The 20,883-nt window shown below is 59.5% G+C and overlaps 1 protein-coding gene across 3 annotated transcripts in view; it reads left to right on the top strand.

Moving 5' to 3' along the window:
- NAV1 (neuron navigator 1) overlaps positions 1–20,883 on the top strand; it is a 211,405-nt gene that overhangs the window by 58,731 nt on the left and 131,791 nt on the right. For all 3 annotated transcript variants that reach the window (XM_081226425.1, XM_081226424.1, XM_081226423.1), the window contains exons 2-3: positions 3,422–4,174; positions 8,369–8,472. In XM_081226425.1, coding sequence (XP_081082551.1) covers positions 3,453–4,174; positions 8,369–8,472 — 826 coding nt within the window. In that variant the 5' untranslated portion in view covers positions 3,422–3,452. The remainder of the gene's footprint in view (positions 1–3,421; positions 4,175–8,368; positions 8,473–20,883) is intronic.

Raw genomic sequence — 20,883 nt, 5'->3', positions numbered from 1 at the left:
GGGCACGGGAGTCCCCCAGATCATTTGGTCCATTTAGAATGCAGCGCGGGTGCTGTCCTCGGGATTCAGGAGCCCACCCTCAAGAACATCTCTCCCCTTTCTTCCCCAGCACCGCCCCCCCCTGCTGGAGACCCGTACCCCGGGGTCTTCCTCCTCGATCCCCACCCTTGCCCAGGTGTGACCTGCCACTGGACCAGTTTAAATCCTCTTCCCATCGAGCTTTGGAAAAAATGGTGATGGAGCAAAAGCAGCAACTGCATCTGCTCCATTAGCAAGTGAGGAAGAGGCAACCTCCACGGCCTCAGGGCTCTCTGGCTGGAAACCCGGCCAGCCCCAGAGGCAGGGGCCCCTGGATGCGGGGAGGGGAGGGTCTGATCAAGGGGAGCTGGGGGTGCGCTGAGGACAATGCAGGTGAGTGGGGCTCGTGGGCAGCACCACCCGGGCGGGACGGGGCTCCCAGGAGAGACGCAGGCAGAGCCAGGATGCAGCTCCGGGTCCTGTCGCAGATACAGCTCCCAGAAGGGGTGGTCTGGGGCACCACATGGCTTTGTGCCCCCATTGGGGCTGAGGGGAGAAGCAGCAGCGGATCATGTGGCACTGTGCCCACCTGTGCAGGACTAAACTTGGGGATGCTGAAATGCAGAGCTGTGGTCTGGGCCCCTGCTCATAGGTGGTCAGCTGGTTGGCCCTGCTGGTCAGCGTGTGGCTCAGCCCTGTGTCCAAGGCCCAAGTCAGCAGCTCAGGTCCACATGAGCCTGTGAGCAGGTCCGCACTTGGGCCTGGTCCTATGAGGCATCGCCAGAGGTGCGTGGAGCTGATCGCTGGGGCGGTGGCTAGAAGGGGTGACACAGCAAACCTGCTCTCACCTCCACGGGGAAGGTTCTACTGCAGGTCCTGAGGCCAGGCTGAGGCACGGTGTCCTCTTCTTGACTTAAAGACTCCCTCTTTCCCCACCCGACTGTGGTTTCTAGGTTTTATCCCATCCTCATTTTGCAGACTGGGCGTGGAGAGGCTAAGACATTGACTGGAATTCTCACAGCTGCAGGCAGCACCTGCCTGATGCCCTCTGAGTGCCTTTACAAAAGCACTTCCCAGGCCCTCCTGTAGGGCTGTCCTGGGCCTGCTGGGGCTGGGGACACGGCAGGCCCTGCAGGAGAGAGTGTGGGCAGGCGGGGGGCCACTCAGAGTGTCCTTCCAGGCTGTGGCTGGTGGGTGGTCAGGGGGTACATGAGGCAGAAGTGGGGTCAGGCAAGCCTTGGACATGATGCCCTGTGGGTCCAGGTGATGGGCAGACACTGGGGGTGGGGCAGCCGGCTGTGGCCCCCTGGTCACACTGGGCTTTGCCTTCCTTCTGTGCCAGAGGAGGTGGGGGGCTTCACGTCATCCAGTACTGGTACCAAGTCATGGACATGCAAAGTAGAGGAAAGGGGGAGGGGTCATGGCATTTCTGGGTCTCTTGGAAATCACTCCATCTGTCAGCAGAGCAGACAGACTCCCACGGTCATTTCAAGCTTAGTCCTATAAATCCATCAATGCTCGAGGGTCTCCGTTGGCTTCTTACAGTTTAGCCTGTGGTCCGTGCTGTGGCCGGCAGCTCTCTGCACAGCAGGGAAGGGCACATCCCGGTGGCCTCAGGTGGACCGGCCATGCTCTGGTGGCCTTTCCTCTGTGCCAGTGTCCCCTGTCTCCATCTCCACCCAGGTCACCACGAGCGTCCTCCTCGTATAGACATTTGCTCACATCTGTCATCATTCCCCAGGGATAAGTTTCTGGCTCTGGGGCTGTTCCCATGGCCGTGTGTCAGGGCCCTGTGGTCCTGCACTCATACCACGACTGGAAATTATAATTTTCTAAGAGATAGTAAATTTGACAGCAACCAATGATAACATTTAATTTTCATCTCTTCAATTTTTTTTTTTTTTTTTTTTTTTTTTTTTTTTTTTTTTTTGGTGGTACGCGGGCCTCTCACTGTTGTGGCCTCTCCCGTTGCGGAGCACAGCCTCCAGACGCGCAGGCTCAGTGGCCATGGCTCACGGGCCAAGCCGCTCCGCGGCATGTGGGATCCTCCTGGACCGGGGCACGAACCCGCGTCCCCTGCATCGGCAGGCGGACTCTCAACCACTGCGCCACCAGGGAAGCCCCCATCTCTTCAATTTTAATGAAGCCCTTTGTTTTTGTTATGTTCTGGCCAAAGGTATTTATTATTTTATGAATTTCCTGTTCAGCCCTTTGCCCCTTCCTCTACAGGGTGTTTGCTTTTGATTGATTTGGCCGAGCTCCCTGTATGTAAAGGTATTATTAACTCCTTGTCTCTTATATATGTTGCGAGTATATTTTCAGTGTATTCATGGTATGAACCTTTGGAAAGGGCTTTTCTGTCCATACAGGGATTTTAATTTTTATGAACTGAAATCTCTCGGTGTTTTCCTTTATGATTCCTACCTTTGATGTGATGCTCTAAAGACCTTTCCCACAACAGAATTACGAGACCATCCATGCATATGTTCTGCACATTCTTTCATGATTTCATTTTCTACATGGAACTCTTTCATCTGGAGTTGATTTTCCGTGTCTTTGTAGCCGGCTTCTAATTCCCTTCAAAATGAAAGCCATTAATAGATCAATTAATTCATTTATTAACATGGCGGGGAGGGGAAGCTGGTCAAGGATACGTGAGAAAGATGGGGTAATTCATAGATCGGGGTCCGGAAGAGAAGGATCAGGTGGCAGGGGGTGCCCAGAAGGATCTGCCTTTATCTCAGGGTAGGACACATCTCTGAGACCGGAGGAAGGGGCGGAGATCAGTTTGGCCAGGTCAGGAGGTGGGTAGGGAAGGGGCTAGGAAGAAAGGCTGTGAGCTGGCTGCCCACGTCTCCAGGGACACAGTGGGTGGGTGGGGATGGTGGGGAGGGACCAGGAGGGGTGGTGTCAGTGACAGAGGCTGGTGTGAGCCGGGTGGCAGGGCCCTGACCAGGGCAGCGGTACAAGTTTAGGATCTGTAACTGTGATGGGCTGCCCTGCCTTCGGGCCCAGTGGGATCTGGGAGATTACACTCCACTGGAGAGGTGTCCTGGGGGAGAGCCGGGCGTCAGGTAAAGGGGCAGGTGGCAGGAGCAAGCTGGGGGCACAGGGAGTCAGTCCACCGTGGGCAGAACATTCTAGACTCAGGTACAATGAGAGATCCAAGAAGGAAGGGGCTGTGGGAGGGGAGTCTGCCCCGATCGGTGGACAGGAACGGAGTCAAGGTCAGATTACCCCGTTTGTACAGGGCACTACAATCCCCGAGCACTTTCACGTGTGTGTTTGCAGGAGGTAGAGGGGTTCGCCTCGAGCTGGGCCCGAGACCGAGTCAGGATGTGACCTCAGGAGTCCAGTGCCCCCTCCCCAGGGCACCGCCTAACTGTCCCCATTCTCTCTGCAGCACAGTAGCCCTGGCGCCAGCCTTGCTGACCATGGACGGGACGGCCAGTGTGAACTCTGCCGGCCGCCCTCACTACGCCTCCTCCATCCCTGTGCCTCGAGCTGCTTCCCAGACCAGGACTCATACACCGGCCGCCTCTCCCCGGCTGCGGCCGCACCAGGCCGGCCTGGCCCTGAGCCAGGAGCGGGCGGCCTCGCCAAGACTGGGCAAGCCGGGGGGCCCTTCCAGAGGCTCGTCTCCCAAGGCCTCCCGGGGGAGAGGCTCCCCCAAGGCCTCTGGGGCAGCGAGGGAGTCAGCTGAGGGGGCTGAAAGCCTCGCCCACTCCCCCTGGAGCAGTCCCAGGGCGACCCCCAAAGCAGCCCTCTCCAGCCGGGCTGGGTCCAGAAGCGCCAGGGAGACGCAGGGCACCCAGGGAAAGAAGAGGGTGGCCCAGGAAGGGATTCTGACCCGCCAGACCCGGGGCAGGAGCCCCTCCCGGACCAGTTCTCGTGCAGAAACTGAAATACCAGGGGCTCCCGAAGGTCGAAAGCCATCTCACCACCCAGGAAAAGATCAAAGAGATGTACCCTACAAAAGTTCTGGGGGCCCCGGGTCTTCGGAACCTGATGCCCGGGCAGCTTCGGGGCCTCGCTCCCCGGTCTGCAGCCCCGTGCAGGGCGCACGCCCGCCGCCCGCCCCGGGGGTCATCAGCTTCTCCTCGGTCCATCAGCAGAGTCAGCCTGTCACCGCTACCGTGGCCCCCTTCCGCTACAGGTGAGCTGCGGAGCCCGCGGAGGGAGGGGGGCTGGTGGAGAGAATGGAAGGTGGGCGGGGCCTAGAGAGCTGGGGCGGGGTTAGGACCTTAACAGGGGGACCCGGACCCGACTCTGGGGACGCCGCCACAAAGAGGCTCAGAAGGAGGGTGCCGTGGGTGCTGAAGAGCCAGTTACCTGGGTAGGCGGGTAGGCAGGTCGGTCTCGCCCAACTCACCAGTGGGACAGCTGCCACCACTGAGTTAGACTGGGAGCATGTGACGGGCTGTGCCTCCAGTCCGTGGTCACTGAAATCCCCACGGCCCCCCGGGCCGCCCCCGCTGGTGCCCTGCATCTGCCTGTCTGCTGCTTCTCTCTCTCCACTTTCCACGCTGCCTGTGCGTATCTGTCCCCGGGGCGCTCAGCCGTGCTTCTTTCTGACGTGGTCACGTTGGGCCACGTCACCACCGTCGGCAGTGGCCAGGCCACCGTTCATACCAGCATGGTTAACAAGCTGGCCTGTCCTGCTTTCTTCAGACACCACAAGTGGAGAGCACAGAAAAATGCCTCCGTCAACTGTGGTTCTTTAATAAAAACATAACTCTTTACTGAAATGGCCACCTTAAGTAAGCGACATTGTAATTCCTAAGTATGACAGGGGTTAGAGATGCTCAAATGCAGAGGAAGTGCCTTCTCGGCTACCCGAATGTCCTGGGTTTTCTCTCTGTGCTGATTCGAGGACAAGCTCTCCCACGGTTTGGGTGGAGACGCTCCCTGGACACTGGGTCTCCCAGGCTGGAGTGGCTGGGGTTGGTGAGGGGAGCTGCACCTTTCCCTCGAAGCCAAGAGTGTGACTTGATCCCTGAAAGGTCTTGGGCTCCCTTCCACCATGTAACAGACAGCTGGGCCCCCAACACCTCGTCTGCAGGTCCCACCTCCTCCAGAGCACTGCATTCAGTTACGAACTCCACAGTTTAAAAGGACATTGGTGCACGAAAATACATGGAGATGAAGATGGACGGGTCAGTGAGGGATCCGAAAAGGTGTTACAGGAATGATTAACGGAGCTGAAGCAGTTTGCTTTGGAAGAGGAAGGCTGAGAGAGGGTCTCAGGGCTGTTTTGAAAGACATGAAGGGTTGTCGTGTTGTAAGCTGACTTAGATTCACTTGGTGCGGCTCCAACGCCCTGAATCCACGTCGTGGTGCTTAGAAGGTAGGAAGACTCTTGAAGCTCAGGAGGAAGAACTTTCCAGCAACTAGAGAGGCTCACAAATTACCCACCGGTAGTGAGCTTCCAGGCACTGCAGGAATCCCAGCTACCCCACGACCGAAGCAGGCCTCCCCCGGGGACCCCTGCCCCTCAGATCATCCCTTCTGCCCAGCACACCTGACACTTCTTCCCCGTGACCTCCTGGACTTCCATTCTTAAACTGATCAGACACCTTCCTGGGACGGGTCCTTTCCCAGCCCTGACCTGCTTCCCTGTGGACTCTGGGACTTGCTTCTCCTCCCTGAGTTCCTTCCTGTTGAATCCATCTTTGGGGAAAGTGTCTAGGCATTCAGCTCTTCAAGATTTTACATTATCTACCCTACAAGCCCCCTGGCAGATGTAGAATCTGACATCCTCCAAAAAGGTCAGGACTTTTTCTTCTGAAAGTCTCAATGTGACCTGAACAGACAGGTTTCCTCCACTCAGCAAACATCTGTTGCCTCTTTGTGTTTTAAACTCCTCAGCAGGGGTCTTCACCATCCCGCCTCCTATACCTGCCCCTTTTAGGCCCGGGCTAGGGTTGCAGGAGGAGTGTGGTTTGGGCAGTGCAAGATTGCGGCCAAGGACACCCCAGAGGCAATAGGTGAGAGCCGTGGGCCCCTCTGCTGAGTGCCAGGCTGGGCCACCCGGGCAAGGACGTGCCATCGGCCCCCTAGGGTCACAGACACCCTGTTTTCATGGAAACTTACCCGTGCGCCCTGCAAAGCTCCAGCCCATTGCAGAAGCAGGGGTTGTCGGGCTCCACTCCCCATCCCCAGGCCCCTCCTGCCTGACCTGCTTCTCCGGGGACGAATCCAGCAGGCGTCTTCCCTGTCTCCTCAGCCAGTGCCTCTCAGGGGTCCGGGTGCGGCCCTTCCCCACGTCCAGGCACAGCCTCCCTTTGGGCAGCCCTGCTCCCGGGACAGAGAAGGCGCAAAACGGCCGGACCGTCTGCTTCCCTCACTGCCCTGTGCCCTCCGGGAGAAGAGCCCCAGCAGGGGTTTCTTTCCCCACGGGGTTTCCCCTTCCCTCCGGGGTGGCCTTCACCCAGACCCCAGTTAGGAGGGTGCGGTTAGCGGTGCCAGGCGTGCCGGCTCGTTCTCTGCTTCACGTCCGGTGTAGATACGGGGGCCTGGTCGAGCAGGGGAGATACAGGAAGAGGAGGTAAAAGTGTGCAGCTCCTGAGGTCGGAGCAGCTGAGGCTGCTTCCTCACCGGCCCGGGATGGGCGCTCCGGCCCTGTTGCCCCTCGCTCGCCCTTGGGTGGTGGTCAGCACCACAGCAAGGTCTTCCTGTTTGTAGCCGTGGTTCCTGCCTGCCTGCTCGGGGTCACACGGTGCTTAGCTCTTTATGTGTGTGACGTTATTCAGTGAAATGGTTCTGCGTGGCCTAGGATCCCCTTTCTCCCCCCAGACACTGCATTATTTATTCATTTATATATTTATTTAATTTTTGGCTGCGTTGGGTCTTCGTTGCTGCCTGCGGGCTGTTCTTCTTTGCTGTGCGTGGGCTTCTCATTGAGGTGGCTTCTCTTTGTTGCGGAGCACAGGCTCTAGGCGCGCAGGCTTCAGTAGCTGTGGCACGCGGGCTCAGTAGTTGCGGCACACGAGCTCAGTAGCTGTGGCTCACAGGCTCTAGAGTGCAGGTTCAGTAGTTGTGGCGCATGGGCCTAGCCGCTCCGCGGGATGTGGGATCTTCCCGGACCGGGGCTCCAACCCGTGTCCCCTGCATTGGCAGGCGGATTCTTAACCACTGCGCCAGGGAAGTACCAGCATCCCTTATTTTAAAAACCCAAGTTTATGCTCATTTCTTTGAAGAAACCTAGCAATTCCAGTTTTTCTTTGGCCTCTCGACATTTAACTGACAGTAGCCCATGGCGAGTGGCCCCATCCTTCCCAGGGCAACGGGGTCTCCTGCTTCCTCTGGGTTCCCCCACCCTGCTCGTCGCCATCCCCGGCGCAGGGGCCTGAAGGCCGTCAAGGGCTCCCGGCTGCCTGCGTGGCTTTGAGAGCCGGCAAACACCTCCCACAGCCCTGAACTCTCAGGCTGATCCGGGCCTCGAGGGCATCTCTTCCGCCCCGTGACACAGTGAGGCCCAGAGAGGAGAGACCTGCTCTGCGTTACACAGCCAGAGTCCCGGCTATCTCGGGGCTGGAAATGGTCAAGACTGGAGAGAGAGGGAGGGAGGTTCACCCTGCCCCCCACGCCCCCCGCCTGGCCCAGGCCAGGCATCGATTTCTCCTCCTGTGTCCCCCCAAACCAAGCTGCCAAAGGGTCCATTTAGCTGGAGACGCGGGCGGGGCAGGCGGCCGGCTTGGAGAGCCCGGGTAATTGCCTATAATCAAAGCTCCTAGAGCCTTTGTTCCTGGGAGCAAGTGCACAGTTGGGCTTGTGCTCGGAGGCCTGTGTGCACTTGGGAGACGGGCCCGGCGACCTCGCCTTTCCTGCCTGCTGCCACAGCAGGCCCAGCGAGGACTCGGCCCCCCGGGAGTCGAGGTGACCCCGGCCTAGCCCGCCCCTCCTCCTCCTCCGACCTCCTCGCTGCCTGGACGCTGGGGTCCGGGCCCCCTGGGCTCTCCCGAGGGTCCAGTGACCTCAGCTGCAGATGGAGCCCCTCGCGTGGGTGCACAGGGCAGCCTGAGGGCAGGACACAGGCCGCGAGCCTGAGTTACCAGGGGTCCCTCCGCCCTGCGGACGCCCTGCATTCATGGGACTTGGGGACCCTGAAGGGTGACTCCTGGGGGCAACAGGTGGCCCCCTGCCCTCGGGTGCCCCCACCCCTGCCCCTGGCCTAACTTTGCCTAGAAGGCCCGCTGCCTGCCAGGGCAAGGGGCACACATATGCCCATTGTGGGGGCCGGCCCAGGGCGGGGGGCAGAGCGCCACAGGGGCAGGACTGACCTCCAAGGGCAGAGGCTCGAGGCCAGGGCAGCCTCCGCTGTGAGTGACCGCCGTTCTCTGTCCCGCAGGGCCCAGACCGATCCGGAGCCTGGCCCCCTCCGCCAGGGCAGCTGGGCTGCTGATGGCTACTCCAGCGCCCCCAGCAGGACTGAGGAGAGCCTCTCGTGCGTGGGTAAGTGCTCTGGGGCGAGACCTCCTCCTGGTGGGGGGCGCCCTTGGCCAGAACTCTCCTCACTGCCCACAGGGGAGAAGTGGCCCTGCTTGACAACCGGGCACCAGCATGTCAGTTGCACTTTGAGCTCGTGCTGTGCTTGATTCAACACAGGGTCGGTCCACCAAACCCAGGAGTACTGCAAGGTCGGGGCAGCAAAGTAGCCAGTGGGCACCCTGCTTATCCAACGCCCAGGTGGGTGTCGCTGAGGCCGTGACAGAAAGTAACAAGCTAGGAGACTGACGACCGAGAGCCAGGTCCGAGCCCAGCCCAGAGCAGAGGAGGTGCTGGGCACCTGGTAGGCAGTCCAGGGCCCCCTGCCCAACAGCCGGACATCCGCCCCCTCCCCCAGGACCACTTTTTTTTTTTTTTTTTTTTTTCTTCGGTACGCGGGCCTCTCACTGCTGTGGCCTCTCCCGTTGCGGAGCACAGGCTCCGGACGTGCAGGCTCAGCGGCCATGGCTCACAGGCCCAGCCGCTCCGCGGCATGTGGGATCTTCCCGAACCGGGGCACGAACCCGCGTCCCCTGCATCGGCAGGCGGACTCTCAACCACTGCGCCACCAGGGGAGCCCCCCCAGGACCACCTTTAACCACCCCTCCCCTGCAGGTCACTTCCCTGTGGCCTCCTGTAGTCACATCTGCCCCCAATGCGTGTCATGCCGCTAACGCACCTTGGGAAGCAGAATGTGAGACTTGCCAAGAGAACCCCCAGAACTCGACACGGTGGTCTCCCCCGTGGGCAGGGACACGGCTTTTGCCAGGGCCCGTCCCGCCTCTGGCCACGGCAGGTTCTCAGTGGGGGATCTCTGGATGGAGGGACCGTGAGGGGTGAATGAGTGCCTCATGAGCCGGGGGTTGGGTTCTAAAGGGGCCCGAGTTTAAACTCTTAGCAGGGCTTGGGTGTGTGTGTTGATTTTCTTGCGACATTAAAAAAAATCCCCAGAGGATGGCTGTGGTCACCCCAGAGGTACGTGAGACTCCGGGAACCAGCTCCATCCTTTCGTTCCCAGCAGGGGGGCTTGCCCCAAGACAGGAATGAACTTGCTTTTGGCAAAGCTGAGGTGGTCCACAGGATTTGTCTTACAGCTTCATCTCAGGGCCCTGCTAACAGTGAGCAAAGCTGGGGCTTAGAGCACAGCCTGACCCTGAAGTCACCAGACACCGGTGGTGGCCACTCCTGCCTTCCCTGCAGGGCAGGTGGTCGGGGTCCCTGTTGAGCCCTCTGCCGGCCTGGTCCCCGTCAGTGCTGGGAGCAGCAGCAGCCCCTCTTCCACGGCAAGCCCTCCGGAGGGGCTTCGTGGGGCAGAGACGGGCGTCTAGAAAGTAAGCCATGCGCTTCCACAGCGGTGCAGGCCCAGGGGAAGCAGGGCACTGCAGGGACAGGAGAGGACCTCCGTTCGCTGGCACCAAAAGCCTCTGAGCATCAGGATGCGGTAACCAGGAAACTATGCAAGCTCTATTTTTGCATCTGCAGTGTTGCGAGTGTAATGGCTTCCTTATGTGTGTGCCACATCATTAGGGCCTGATGGCCTCCAACTACCCAGGCGCCCGCTCACCGTCACCATGCCATGAGTGCAGAGAGGAATTTCACACTAACATCCGCGCACGCTGCCCCCGGGAGCACCGGGCTGGTCGGCTGGCAGGACCCCCCTCGCCAGCTAGATGGGAGGTGTCTGGTGGATGGCAGGGGGGGTCCTCTGTTGGGGGCGTGCAGGGCAGCCTTGGAGGTGGGCTTCACGGAGAGAAGAGAGCCCCCTGCCTCCCCCAAGTCTCCCGGGATGCGGGCAAGGCCCCCGCGCCACCTGTACTCCGGCTGTAGCTGTGGTCACGGTGTCCGTCTTGGCCAAGGATACCCCGAGCTCTTTGACAGGTGGAACGGGGAGAGATTTGGGGTCTGCCTGTGCTTTGTGGGGGAGGGGGGCCTGTTCTCTGAGCCCGAGGAAACGAGGAAACGGAGGAGACGAGAGGAAGGGGGGCCGAAAGGAGGGCCTCTCACTTGTTACTTCTCTCATTCAAACAAGAAACCACCAGGGAGCCAGCTTTGTGTAGCAGGAAGAGAATCTCCCATGATGACTTGCCACCAAGCAGGGTGCTGGGCATGGCCTTCGTTTGTCCCAGTGTCCGTCCACCGTCCACCGGCAGCTGCCCTATCCTCCTCTGCCCCGGGCAGTGTAGGGGCAACTGTGCTGGTGCCCTGACCCTCCCCGTGCCCACCCAGCTATGCCAGGGAGAGCCTGGCACTGGTCCCCTGCTGACGCGCCCCTTGGTTGCCGTCAGCACAAACGGTGCCTGGGCCACCGTTGGATCTTAATTTGGAGAGTCGGGAAGCCAGTGCCGATGTCCCCGGCGCCCACGTGTGAGGCCGTGTGCGAGGGACCGGAAGGGTCGCCCCGAGGTCGACACAGGCGTCTTAATCACTTCCACTTCGTGGCGTGTGTGAGCGCTGAGTGGGCAGGGAATGAAGGGACCTTCTCTCATCCCCACACCACGTGTCACCGGGGAACGAGCCCCCCTCACCTGGCCCCCGCCTGGCTTCTCACACGAGGCTGAGGGGCCCGGGAGCTGGCCTCGCGCTGGGCTTGTTTGCATTTCTCCTTATCCCTCTCTGTTATTGAGTCGACTCCATCTTTAAGCCACAACCAAGTTTTCCACGTTGTGTGGGTTTGGGAGAGAAGACTCCAGATCTGGTGTGTCTTCCCAGGGCAGGAGGGAGCTGGCCTCGCGCTGGGCTTGTTTGCATTTCTCCTTATCCCTCTCTGTTATTGAGTCGACTCCATCTTTAAGCCACAACCAAGTTTTCCACGTTGTGTGGGTTTGGGAGAGAAGACTCCAGATCTGGTGTGTCTTCCCAGGGCAGGAGAGAGGCTGGAACTTCCCTTGGGGAGGGTTTGCTCTGGGCCCCCAGATGGCCGCATGCCCACCAGGCCCTCCCAGGACTGCAGAGGACTTGGGCTCAAAGGCCCTTGGGGTCAAAGCTGAAATGGACTATAGCTTCACCCAAACCCGGCCTCAGTTTCTCTGGGGAGAGAGAGGCCCGGGGAGGGAGGATGGCCTGCTCAGGGCAGCGTGCGTGGTTCGTGACAGCTGAGCTGGAACTGGGACCACTGCCTCTGACTCCCCAGATGCAGGGAGGACCAAATGCTGATGACAGCTACTATTTATTGAGCACTTACTGTGTGCAAGGCACGGCACCAGGCTCAAAGTCCTTTGTAAGCACGTTACACACGCTCTGAGGCGGAAGCATTGCTCTGCTGTAGATGAGTGAGCTTGGCTCAGAGAGGTTATGCAGACAACTTGTCTGAGGATGCACAGCGCTAGGATTGGAGTCCAGGTCACCCTCTTCTGGGGTCACCCCTGCCTTCCCGTCTGCTGCCGGTTGCATGATTCAAGCTCAGCTGGGTCTCCCTCACTTCTGCCAGGCGGCGGGAAGGGGACGGGCCGGTGAGCCAGTCCCCGGGAGCCAGTCCCCGCCACCACCTCCCCCGACCTGAGCCAAGCCCCGATGCCACTGCCTCTGCCTCCCAAGCCTGTGTCCTTCATGCTGCGTTCACACCGCCCCCCTCCCGACCCCGCTTCACGTTTCCACCCTCTGGGGAGTTTCGGGCTGAGCCGGGCCTGTGTCCCAGCCATCCGTGGAGAGAGGACGCACAGACAATTGACTAGAAAACCCAGCCCAAGCTCTGGGCAGGCGGTATGAGCTGTGTTCTGAGGGCTCAAGCGGGTCAGGGCCACTGTAGGGCTGGAGGGGCATAGAGCTCGGGGATAAACAGAGTAGGCGTCTGCGATGGAGCAGCCTTCCAGGACCTGGACAGGAGGTAATTGTTAACACTGAATGGCAGTGCCGGCTCTACGGGGCTTCCTCCGAACCAGGCGCCGCGCTACACACCTCCACTCCTTCCAACAACTGGGCGAGGTGGGGACCCACACCTTTGCTTGGAGTCGCGGCCTTGCTGTTGCTGGCTGTGCAGGCTTGGCTGGTTCCTAGTCTCTCTATGCCTGTGTCATGATACCCACACCTTCTTCCGAGAGTTTTGTGGGGATAACATGCACCCGTACGAGCAAAGTGCTGAGAAGCTTTGCCCGGCACACGGGAGCCGCTCAGCGCATGCTGAGCATGACCTGCTGCTGCCCTGGGGTGGGGAGAGGGCCATTCCTAATGTGCCCACCTTAACAGGTGACGGGAGGGTAGGTGACATCCCAAGGTGGTCCAGCCAGGATTGGAGCCCAGCTTCAGAGGTCACACTCTGGGCCATGCCTGCCATGACCTCCCTGGGGGCAGGGGACACATCCCAGGTCCTGGGCACTGAGGGAGGCCGGGGAGGCTGTGAGATGACCAGTGAGATGGGTCTGGCTTGGGGAGGGCCGCAGAGGGAGAGGCCAGGTAGTGAGGTCATCCAGGGTAGCCTGCTGAGCGGGGTGTGGTACCTAAAAACTGGAGGCATCTGGATTCTGTTTCTTCGGAGGAGGGGAAGGGGAGGGGGAGCCTGGGGGACCTCTCACGTCAGCATTTGGCTGGGAATGGGGCTCACCTCCAGGCAGTGGATTCGGCCCATTTTAGTGGAGGGTCAAAAATAGCAGAGGCTGGGCAGCCCAGATCCACCGGGACTACCACCCACGAGCGCTCGAAAAGCAATACACAGGGTTGGCAGGGCCTAGCTTCCCTGCTTCCTGTTCCGCCCAAGAACACAGGGCCCCTGTGTTGCCCAACTCCAGAGAATTATACCCATTCACCAAATTTTTATCCAGCGCTGACTACATGTCAGGCACTCCTCTAGACACTTGGGTACATCCAGGGACAAAGTAGGCACAGACTTTGCCCAGTGGAGCTTCTGTGGCTGTCGAGCTGTGCAGTGTTCAGCCTGTGCAACTGTACATGAGCTGCACAGAGGCCCCGTGGTGGAGAAGCCCCAGCTCTGGAGTGTGCGTGCATCCCAGTGAGCAAGGGCACAGCTCTGGCTTCGGGACTCCCCCTGAGAATGTGGGCAGCGGCCACCTTCAGTGCTGGGAAAGCTGGGGTCTTTGATGCTGGGAAGGATGGTGGGAGGGAAGATGATAAACATCCCCTGTGGCTTTCCTGGAGCTTCACCCCTGTGTTCCATGCCTGTCTGTCCTGGACTCAGCTCCTCCCTGCAGGGCTTTGAGATTCAACTCTCTGGCCTCAGATGAACTGGGAATCTCTCCAAATCAGACCACCCCATACAACTTCGGGGCAGTTATCGAGGGAGCCGGGGTCGCGGGGCAGCTAGAAGTCTCAGCCATGGGAGGAGCTGTTTGCTAGACTCCCACCACTGTCCCTCTGTGACCGGTGGAGAGACCTCACCTCCAGGGTTGCCCTTAAAGACTTGGCTTCACAAGGCTTTGCCCCCTCCCCGTGGGCAAAGGTGGGCCCGTCCTTTCCTAACTTCTGGGGAGGCCCAGGCAGGTGGAGAGCACCCTCCAAGCCAGTGACATGCAAGTCTTCAGTCCGCCCTGGGCACCACTGAATGGGCAGAAATGGGTGCAGAGCATCCCTGCCCACAGCTCCCCCACCCCTGTGATGATAGGATTAGGGTCCCCGCTGAGAGACCCCCCCCACAAGAAGATGCCCAGCAGCTCACCCAGAAGGAGCTCTGGGAGACGCAGTGGAGAGTGAGGGGACACGGACGCAGGGACCAGGAGGATTAAGCTGAGAATCCCCCCGGTCATAATATTCATCCACACGAGTCCTTTAAGAGGCAGCCCGAATCAAAACCCTGCCTTCCTGTGTATGTCTCCTGGGTTATGGTGTCGGGAGCTTCAGAGGCAGCTGAAGATAGTTAAAGGGTCCGGGCAGCGGGAGGGTGGGTGGGCGTGGGGTCGCCCAAGCCCTGGGGGCAGGGAGGGCAGAGAAGCACCTAGCTGTCCCTTCTCTCAAAGGGCGGGAGGGAAGCCAGCAGGTTCTGGGGGGAGAATGGCTGAGGTCAGAGAGGGAAGGGACTTCCAGTAGGAGGGAGGCTCAGGCCCAGGGGCAGTGGAGCCCGGTGGCCCAGGTTCACAGTCCAGGGCAGAAGCTGGACCCTGTGAGCTCCTGCATCCTTCCCGCCTGGGAGGCTGGGGCTCGGCAGAGCTTGCGGGCGTGTGCAGCGGGGAGCAGCGGAGGGAAGCGTCTGGGGATGGGGTCAGGCTGTAGGGAGGTGGACTCCGCAGCCCGCACCAGTGGGTATTCTGGGTATCTGCAGGGCAGTTTGTAAGTGAATAGTCCCTTAACGTTCATTGAGACAGGAGCCATGGCATTCTTCTGTTACGTTTAATGCCTTGTTTAAAAACCTAACAAAACTCTAATAAAACACAGAGGTGCCATCTGAGCAGCCACCGGATGGGAGTGTATCTCCAGGTAGGAAGAGGCCAGGTTCGTTAACTCAGCCGGCCCAGCCCTCCCTGGCCCAGGTGGGCAGAGCTTTCTCCTTCCTCTTAGAGCTGTCCTTAATTTTTTGGCATCAAGGACCTCTTTCAGAAGCTGGTGGACACTCAATCCACCTCCCAGACAAATGGACGTATTCACAACACAAAACCTGCATTTGATGGTTGCTTTTATGGGCCTTCTGTATCTGGTCTGTGAACCCAGACTAAGAAATTCTGCTCTGCAGCAGTGATATCACAGGGCTGGCCAGACAACCTGGGTTTGGGCCTTGTGTTTTTCATCTGGCTTTTGGGTTTCTTGGCCCACAGCAAGGTAACAGGATTGATTACAAACGGACCAGTTCTGCCCTAAAGCAGAAAACGGAGTACGACTGTCTTTGAGCTTCCTCTGACCTTAGGACAGCCAATCCTGCACGGACGGGTCAGAGTGGACCATAGGTTCGCCTGCATCAGAGGACACATACCCATACAGGCAGTTTACGGGTCTCCATCCCCCATGACGCAGGGCACAGCCAGCACACGCTGCCCTCCTCCTGCCCTGGCTAGAGTTCCTGCCCGCCACCCCCCACCTCTCAGGCCTGTGGTTGCCATGACAACTGATGGCTGATCCTGGTCTCAGAATGGTGTATCTGGGCCTTGCAGAGCTGCTCTGAGGCCCACTATGCAGTGGACGGCCCAGCAGGTGTGTGGGCATGGTTGCCATGGCAGCATACAAGCCAAGCCCGTGTGGGAAACATCCAGACTTCTTACCCTGGTCTCTGCATTAGCCGGGAGCGGGAGGTCTCAGGAGGACTCAGCCCGAGTCCTCTGGGTCAGGGGCTTCCTCCTGCCTCTCCGTGCTGGAAGCCCACCTCCACCCCGACCTGATGTCTTCCTGACCAGCTGAAGTGCAGAGAATGTGGGCATTCTCTTAAGGCCACAGAGCGAGTCCTGAAGCGAACCCGAGACCCCCAAGACTCGGGAATAAGGAAGTTCCCAAGGGGTCCTGGATGTGTTAGGGTTGCCACGTCCCCTGCAAGTGACAAGGATCTCAGGGCAGAGGTCCCGAGGCTGAGCCATGAAGGGCCCATGGTGCTGTGGACAAGCAGCTGGGTCCATAGGAGGAATCCTCCACCCTGTCCCCCACCCCCAGGATTCTGCGGGCCAGTCCGAGTGTGATGCAGTCCTGGACCCAGGCAGACCCCAGGTGCGGTGGGCATCCGGGCTCCAGGAAGCTCCTGGTTGGATAGGTGGTCCTTCCCAGTCCCCACACCCCCTCCAGGACCCAGGCCTCCTTTTTGGGCTCACGTGCAATTATTCAGCAAGTCCCGAGAAACAGCAGGAACTTGTGGGAAGCTGTGAGAGACCCGCAGATCTGTGTTCAAATTCTGATTCCACCGGCAGCCTGCTGGGTGACCTTGGGTAAGCATACTTCTCTGTAAAATGAAGATAATGATAGTCCCCGCTTCAGAGAGTTTGACGAAACAGTGCAAGTGACAGGTCTAAGAGGGTCCCTGGCAATAGCAGGTGCTTAGTGGCAGTTAAGACCCCCTGCCCTGCGGCAGGGGATGAGCCCTTCTTAACTGCCCCATGTAGGGACACGTCGTAGTCAGCCCAGGCTGCTTTAACAAAAGTACCGTCGACCAGGCGGCTTAAACGACAGAAATGTATTCCTCAGGGTTCTGGAGGCTGGGAAGTCCAAGGTCAAGGTGCCAGCCATTTCAGTTCCTGGTGAGAGCTCTCTTCTTGTCTTGTAGACAACCGTCTTCTCGCTGTGTCCGCACCTGGCTCAGAGGAAGCAAGCGCCCTGACGCCTCTTCTTATAAGGGCACTAATCCCATTGCCAGTTCTCTGCCCTTGTGACCTAATTACCTCCCGAATGCCCTATCTCCAAATACCATCACGCTGGGGATTAGAGTTTCGGTCTATGAATTGGGGGGGGGGGATACCAACATGCAGTCTATAATGGGGGGCTTAGAATTTAGCTAGAGGGGGAGGATCTCTCCCTAGGATTCAGCTAGGCAGAATTTGACCACGTGGCACCCTGACTGTAATCGGTAGAGAGGAAAGTTCAAGATCAGCGTGGGATGTAGTCAGAGAAGGCTTCCTAGAGAAGGCGGCCCCAGGCTGGGCCTTGAAGGGTGAACTGGACTAGAATTCATATAAGAGAAGAGGCATCTGGGAGAAGGGCACACACAGCCAAGGTGCAGGCATGGGATTTGGCCTGGACCGGAGGGTGGGTGGGAGAGCATCAGACAGCAAGGCTCCCGGGGGCGGGGGAGGGAGGCCGAGTGCTGTGTGGGGGTCAGTACTGGCCTCTGTGGCTGCTGATACCAGAGGCTGGGGGACAGTCCTTCCCTGGGGAGCCCCCCAGCTCACCTCCGCCCGCCATCACGGAGTTCTGGCTTGAAATGGAGGAGGAGGGCGTCAGCACTCAGGGGTCCTGGGCGGGGTGCTTAGAAGAGGAGCAGGAACCCAGTGCCTTGCTGTGCACGCCCGGGCTCCCCTGCCGAGGGACGGAGGTCCCGTGTTCTAGCCTAGGGGTCAGGATGCTTGGGGGCGTTAGGGAGTCACAGCCCAGCCCTAAATCGGACCTCACCTCCCGGGTCTGAGGCCCTCCGGCCACAGTCCCCACTCCCTGTGGGGCTGCACACCCAGAGCACCCAGCCTCTGAGCAGAGGGCCTACACCCTCCCAGCCTGGGAGAGCCCTGCCCTCCAGCTGGGGACACTGGGCTTCAGGCTCAGGCCCTGTGTCCTACCTGGGCTCGTCTCGGCCCCCCTACTTCACAGGATGGGCAGGCTCACTCCCGTCCTGTTGGCATGGAGGCTCAGGGCAGATGCGTCCAGGCTGCTGTGAGCTCCCAGGAACGTGGGCTGGAGTTAGACTTCCTCAGCATCCTCAGCCTCCCGGAAGTGCTCCCTGTGACGCTGGGCCAGAAGGCAGACTGGGGCCCACGGTCCCTGGCTCCACTCCCAGCCTTGGGTTTGCTGGGCCTCATTTTCCCCAACACAGGCGGACAGCAAATCTCTTCTGGGCCCACACTCCTGACCTTGGAGCCCATAGGAAAAACCCCCAACCCTGAAGCTTAGGGAGACTCCTGGGACCAGAGAGGCTGAGCCAGGGCCCTGCAGAGTCCACAGAAACGTCTCAGCTACCAAGGCCCTGGAAAGCAAAGGCTGGGAGGAAGCAAGAGGATCAGTCTGGGAGGGCTTCCTGGATGAGGTGCGAGCCAGCTGGTACATCCATGCTGGACCACTGTGTCCACCGGCTCTGCTTCTCCTCCAGGTGGCCTGGGAGGGCGGGGCTCACGTTCCTGGTGGGACTGCTAGGTGCGCGAGGGAACATGAGGACTTCTTGCCCATTCTCGCCCTGTCCCCCAGAGGTGTGCAGGGCAGAGATGGGGGAGGAGAGGGTCTCAGCTGTGACCTGTCCCAAGGTCACAAGAACTGGAGCTTCCTCAAAGGGGCAGAGAGAGGGTCTGCCGCCTCCCCGCAGCCCAGGGCTGTAGGGTAGGGAGGGAAGATGTGGCTGGGACGCTGTCCCCGGGCCTGGCTGCCACTGGGCACCAGCTGCGCTGTCTCTCACCACGGGTACCGAGAGGTCACTGCTGTTTACAGTCCCCACACATCTGCTCTGAGTCTCGCATTCATTCATCCCAGCAATCGTCATTCATCAGATATTTCTGAGAGCCCACTGTGTGCAGAGCCGTGCTGGGTTCTGGGAAAAGTTCATCGTCCGTCGGCCAACCAAGGGTGGGTCCTTGGGAATCACAGAGGAGTGGATAAAGAATGTGGGCTGGATGCCAGGAAATGATTGCATTGGCTGCAGTAAGTGTGTGGGTGGGTCAGGAGAGACATCGCACAGGAGGGCCCTTTGGCCTTGAGAAGGGCCGGGAGAAACAGAGGGTCTAATCCTCTTTCCACGCCAGCACCTCAAGTCTTCCCGACCTTGACCGACAGAACTGTCCAGGCCCCAGTCCTTGGGATAGTCTTGACCCCTCTCTTTCCCAAAGACCCACATCTGGTCCATCAGCAAACCCTAACGGCTTCCAAAGATGCCCAGAGCTGACCATTCCTCACCACCGCCCAAGTCACCACCAGTTCCAAGCCGCCGTCATCTCTCACCTTGATTTCTGCAGTCTGCCCAGGAGCCCCACCCAGCAGCCAAGGGACCCTTCCCAGGGGGAGCCAGGCTGTGCCTGTCCTCTGCTCCAAGCCTGCTGGGGGGCTCCCATCTCACTGAGTGAAAGGCCAAGCGAGGACCTCTGAGGCCTCCGCACACTGGCCTCCATCGCATCCTGACCTCACTGCCTGCCGCCGGCCCGTCTTTTCTCTCTAGCGGATGTGCCTCTGATCTTGCGATTCTCCGAACACACCAGGCACACCCCGCCTCAGGGCTTTGCCTGGGCTGTTCCCTCTGCCTGGAAACCTCTTCCCCAGATATCCATAGAGATTGTCCCCTCTCTTCTTCAGATCTTTACTCCAATGGACCTTCTCAGTAAAGCCTTCCTTGGTCGCCGAATCAGATAGTCACCCCCTGCCCACAGCTGCTTCACATTCCCCTTCCTGCTTTGTCCTTTCTCCTTAGCACTTCTCAGGAGCTGACGTTTCTGTCTATTGCCTGTCCCTCCCATTGGAGTGGACGTCCCATGAGGACAAGAGCTTTTGTCTGTCCTGTTCTCTGCTGCACCCGCGGCACCTGTCAGAGCTGGCGTGTGGAGGCGCTGAGCAGATGTGAGCACCGGGAGGCTGGCCGTCCAGCTGCAGACGAGACGCCACTCGGGCATCAGCCACCTCCGCAGCCTCCAGCCTGGCCTCGTGCATGTTTCGGGTGCTCAAGAAGTCCCTGCTGAGAGGTGGAAGGACATGGGGGGTGGGTGACATGGAAGAGAAAAGGGCAGAAGGAAGCGGGCATCAGTGGCTGGAGGGCTTTCCACAGAGGTGGAGGTGTCGGGAGGTGACGGAGGACCTCATCACAGGGGTCAGGTGGGGACACCTTAAAGAAGGTGCCCAGGGTGGGTGGGCTAGTGCCCAGCCCCTGCTCTCCAGATCCTGACTGTGGGCATAGAAATCAAGAGAACCCTCCCCTCTTCTCTGCTCTGCCCTTAGCCCTCGAGGGAACCAAGTGTGGACTCACCTGCCTACTCCCCCAGCCTCAGATCCCACCTTCTCCCAAGGTCACCTTTCAAGGTCAACCAGGTTGGGGCAGCCTAGCCCTCCTTCCCAAATTCTCCTCTCTTCCTCACTCCCCACCCCCAGAAATCCTCTCTCAAACCCAGGGGCAGATCCCAGAATGCCCTCTCACAACCAGGGCTACACCCGTTTCCAGTCATGGGCGGGGGATGGAACATCACACTGCATGCCTGTCCTTGGCCGTGTGCCTGTATCTTCATTCCTCAAGTTGTTTTAAGTTATCGGTCAACAGATGTGGTCAAATCGCTCATCCCACACCCACTGCAGAGACTGCCAATGCCTTTGGAGAGAGAGGAGTGGGGTGATGAACAGTTTCGGGGGGCTGGAGATTGGGGACTTTCATGATTCCAAACCAGCCTCCTTCCCGAGTCCCCTCCGGAGCCCGGGCAGGGTCCAGTCCCCGCCACAGGCCACTGCATCATCAGCACCCACCCCCTGCCCAGCCGGGCCTCTGCCTCAGCACACAGACCCTCGCCTTCTCTCTTCATTGGACCCTCCCAGCCAGGCGGTCCTGCAGAGTGGGGAGAGGGGATGGGGAGGGTGGGAGGGGCTCCAGTCTGGGATTGGGGGTGCTGTGACAGGGTAGGATCCTCTCTTTTTAGGAATCACTTGAGGAAGCATATATTGGCTTTATCGACTGATGCTGGAATGGCTGTTGCCACGGCAGCTGAGTGCTCCCACTGCAGTAGAGGATGGTGGGAAACTCAGGGGATGTGAAGGGAATAAAGAGAGCCGCCAGATAGAGGGAGAGGCCTGTCTGGGGAGCGTCTATAAGTGCCAGGATGCCAAGGTGACGATTTAAAGGGACCACCCCGTGAT

The sequence above is a fragment of the Mesoplodon bidens genome (genome assembly GCF_964165515.1).
Source record: "Mesoplodon bidens genome assembly, chromosome: 2".
NCBI classification, from domain to species: Eukaryota; Metazoa; Chordata; class Mammalia; order Artiodactyla; family Ziphiidae; genus Mesoplodon; species Mesoplodon bidens.
The sequence above is the reverse complement of the archived record's forward strand: the minus strand, read 5'-3'. Positions and strand labels throughout refer to the sequence as shown.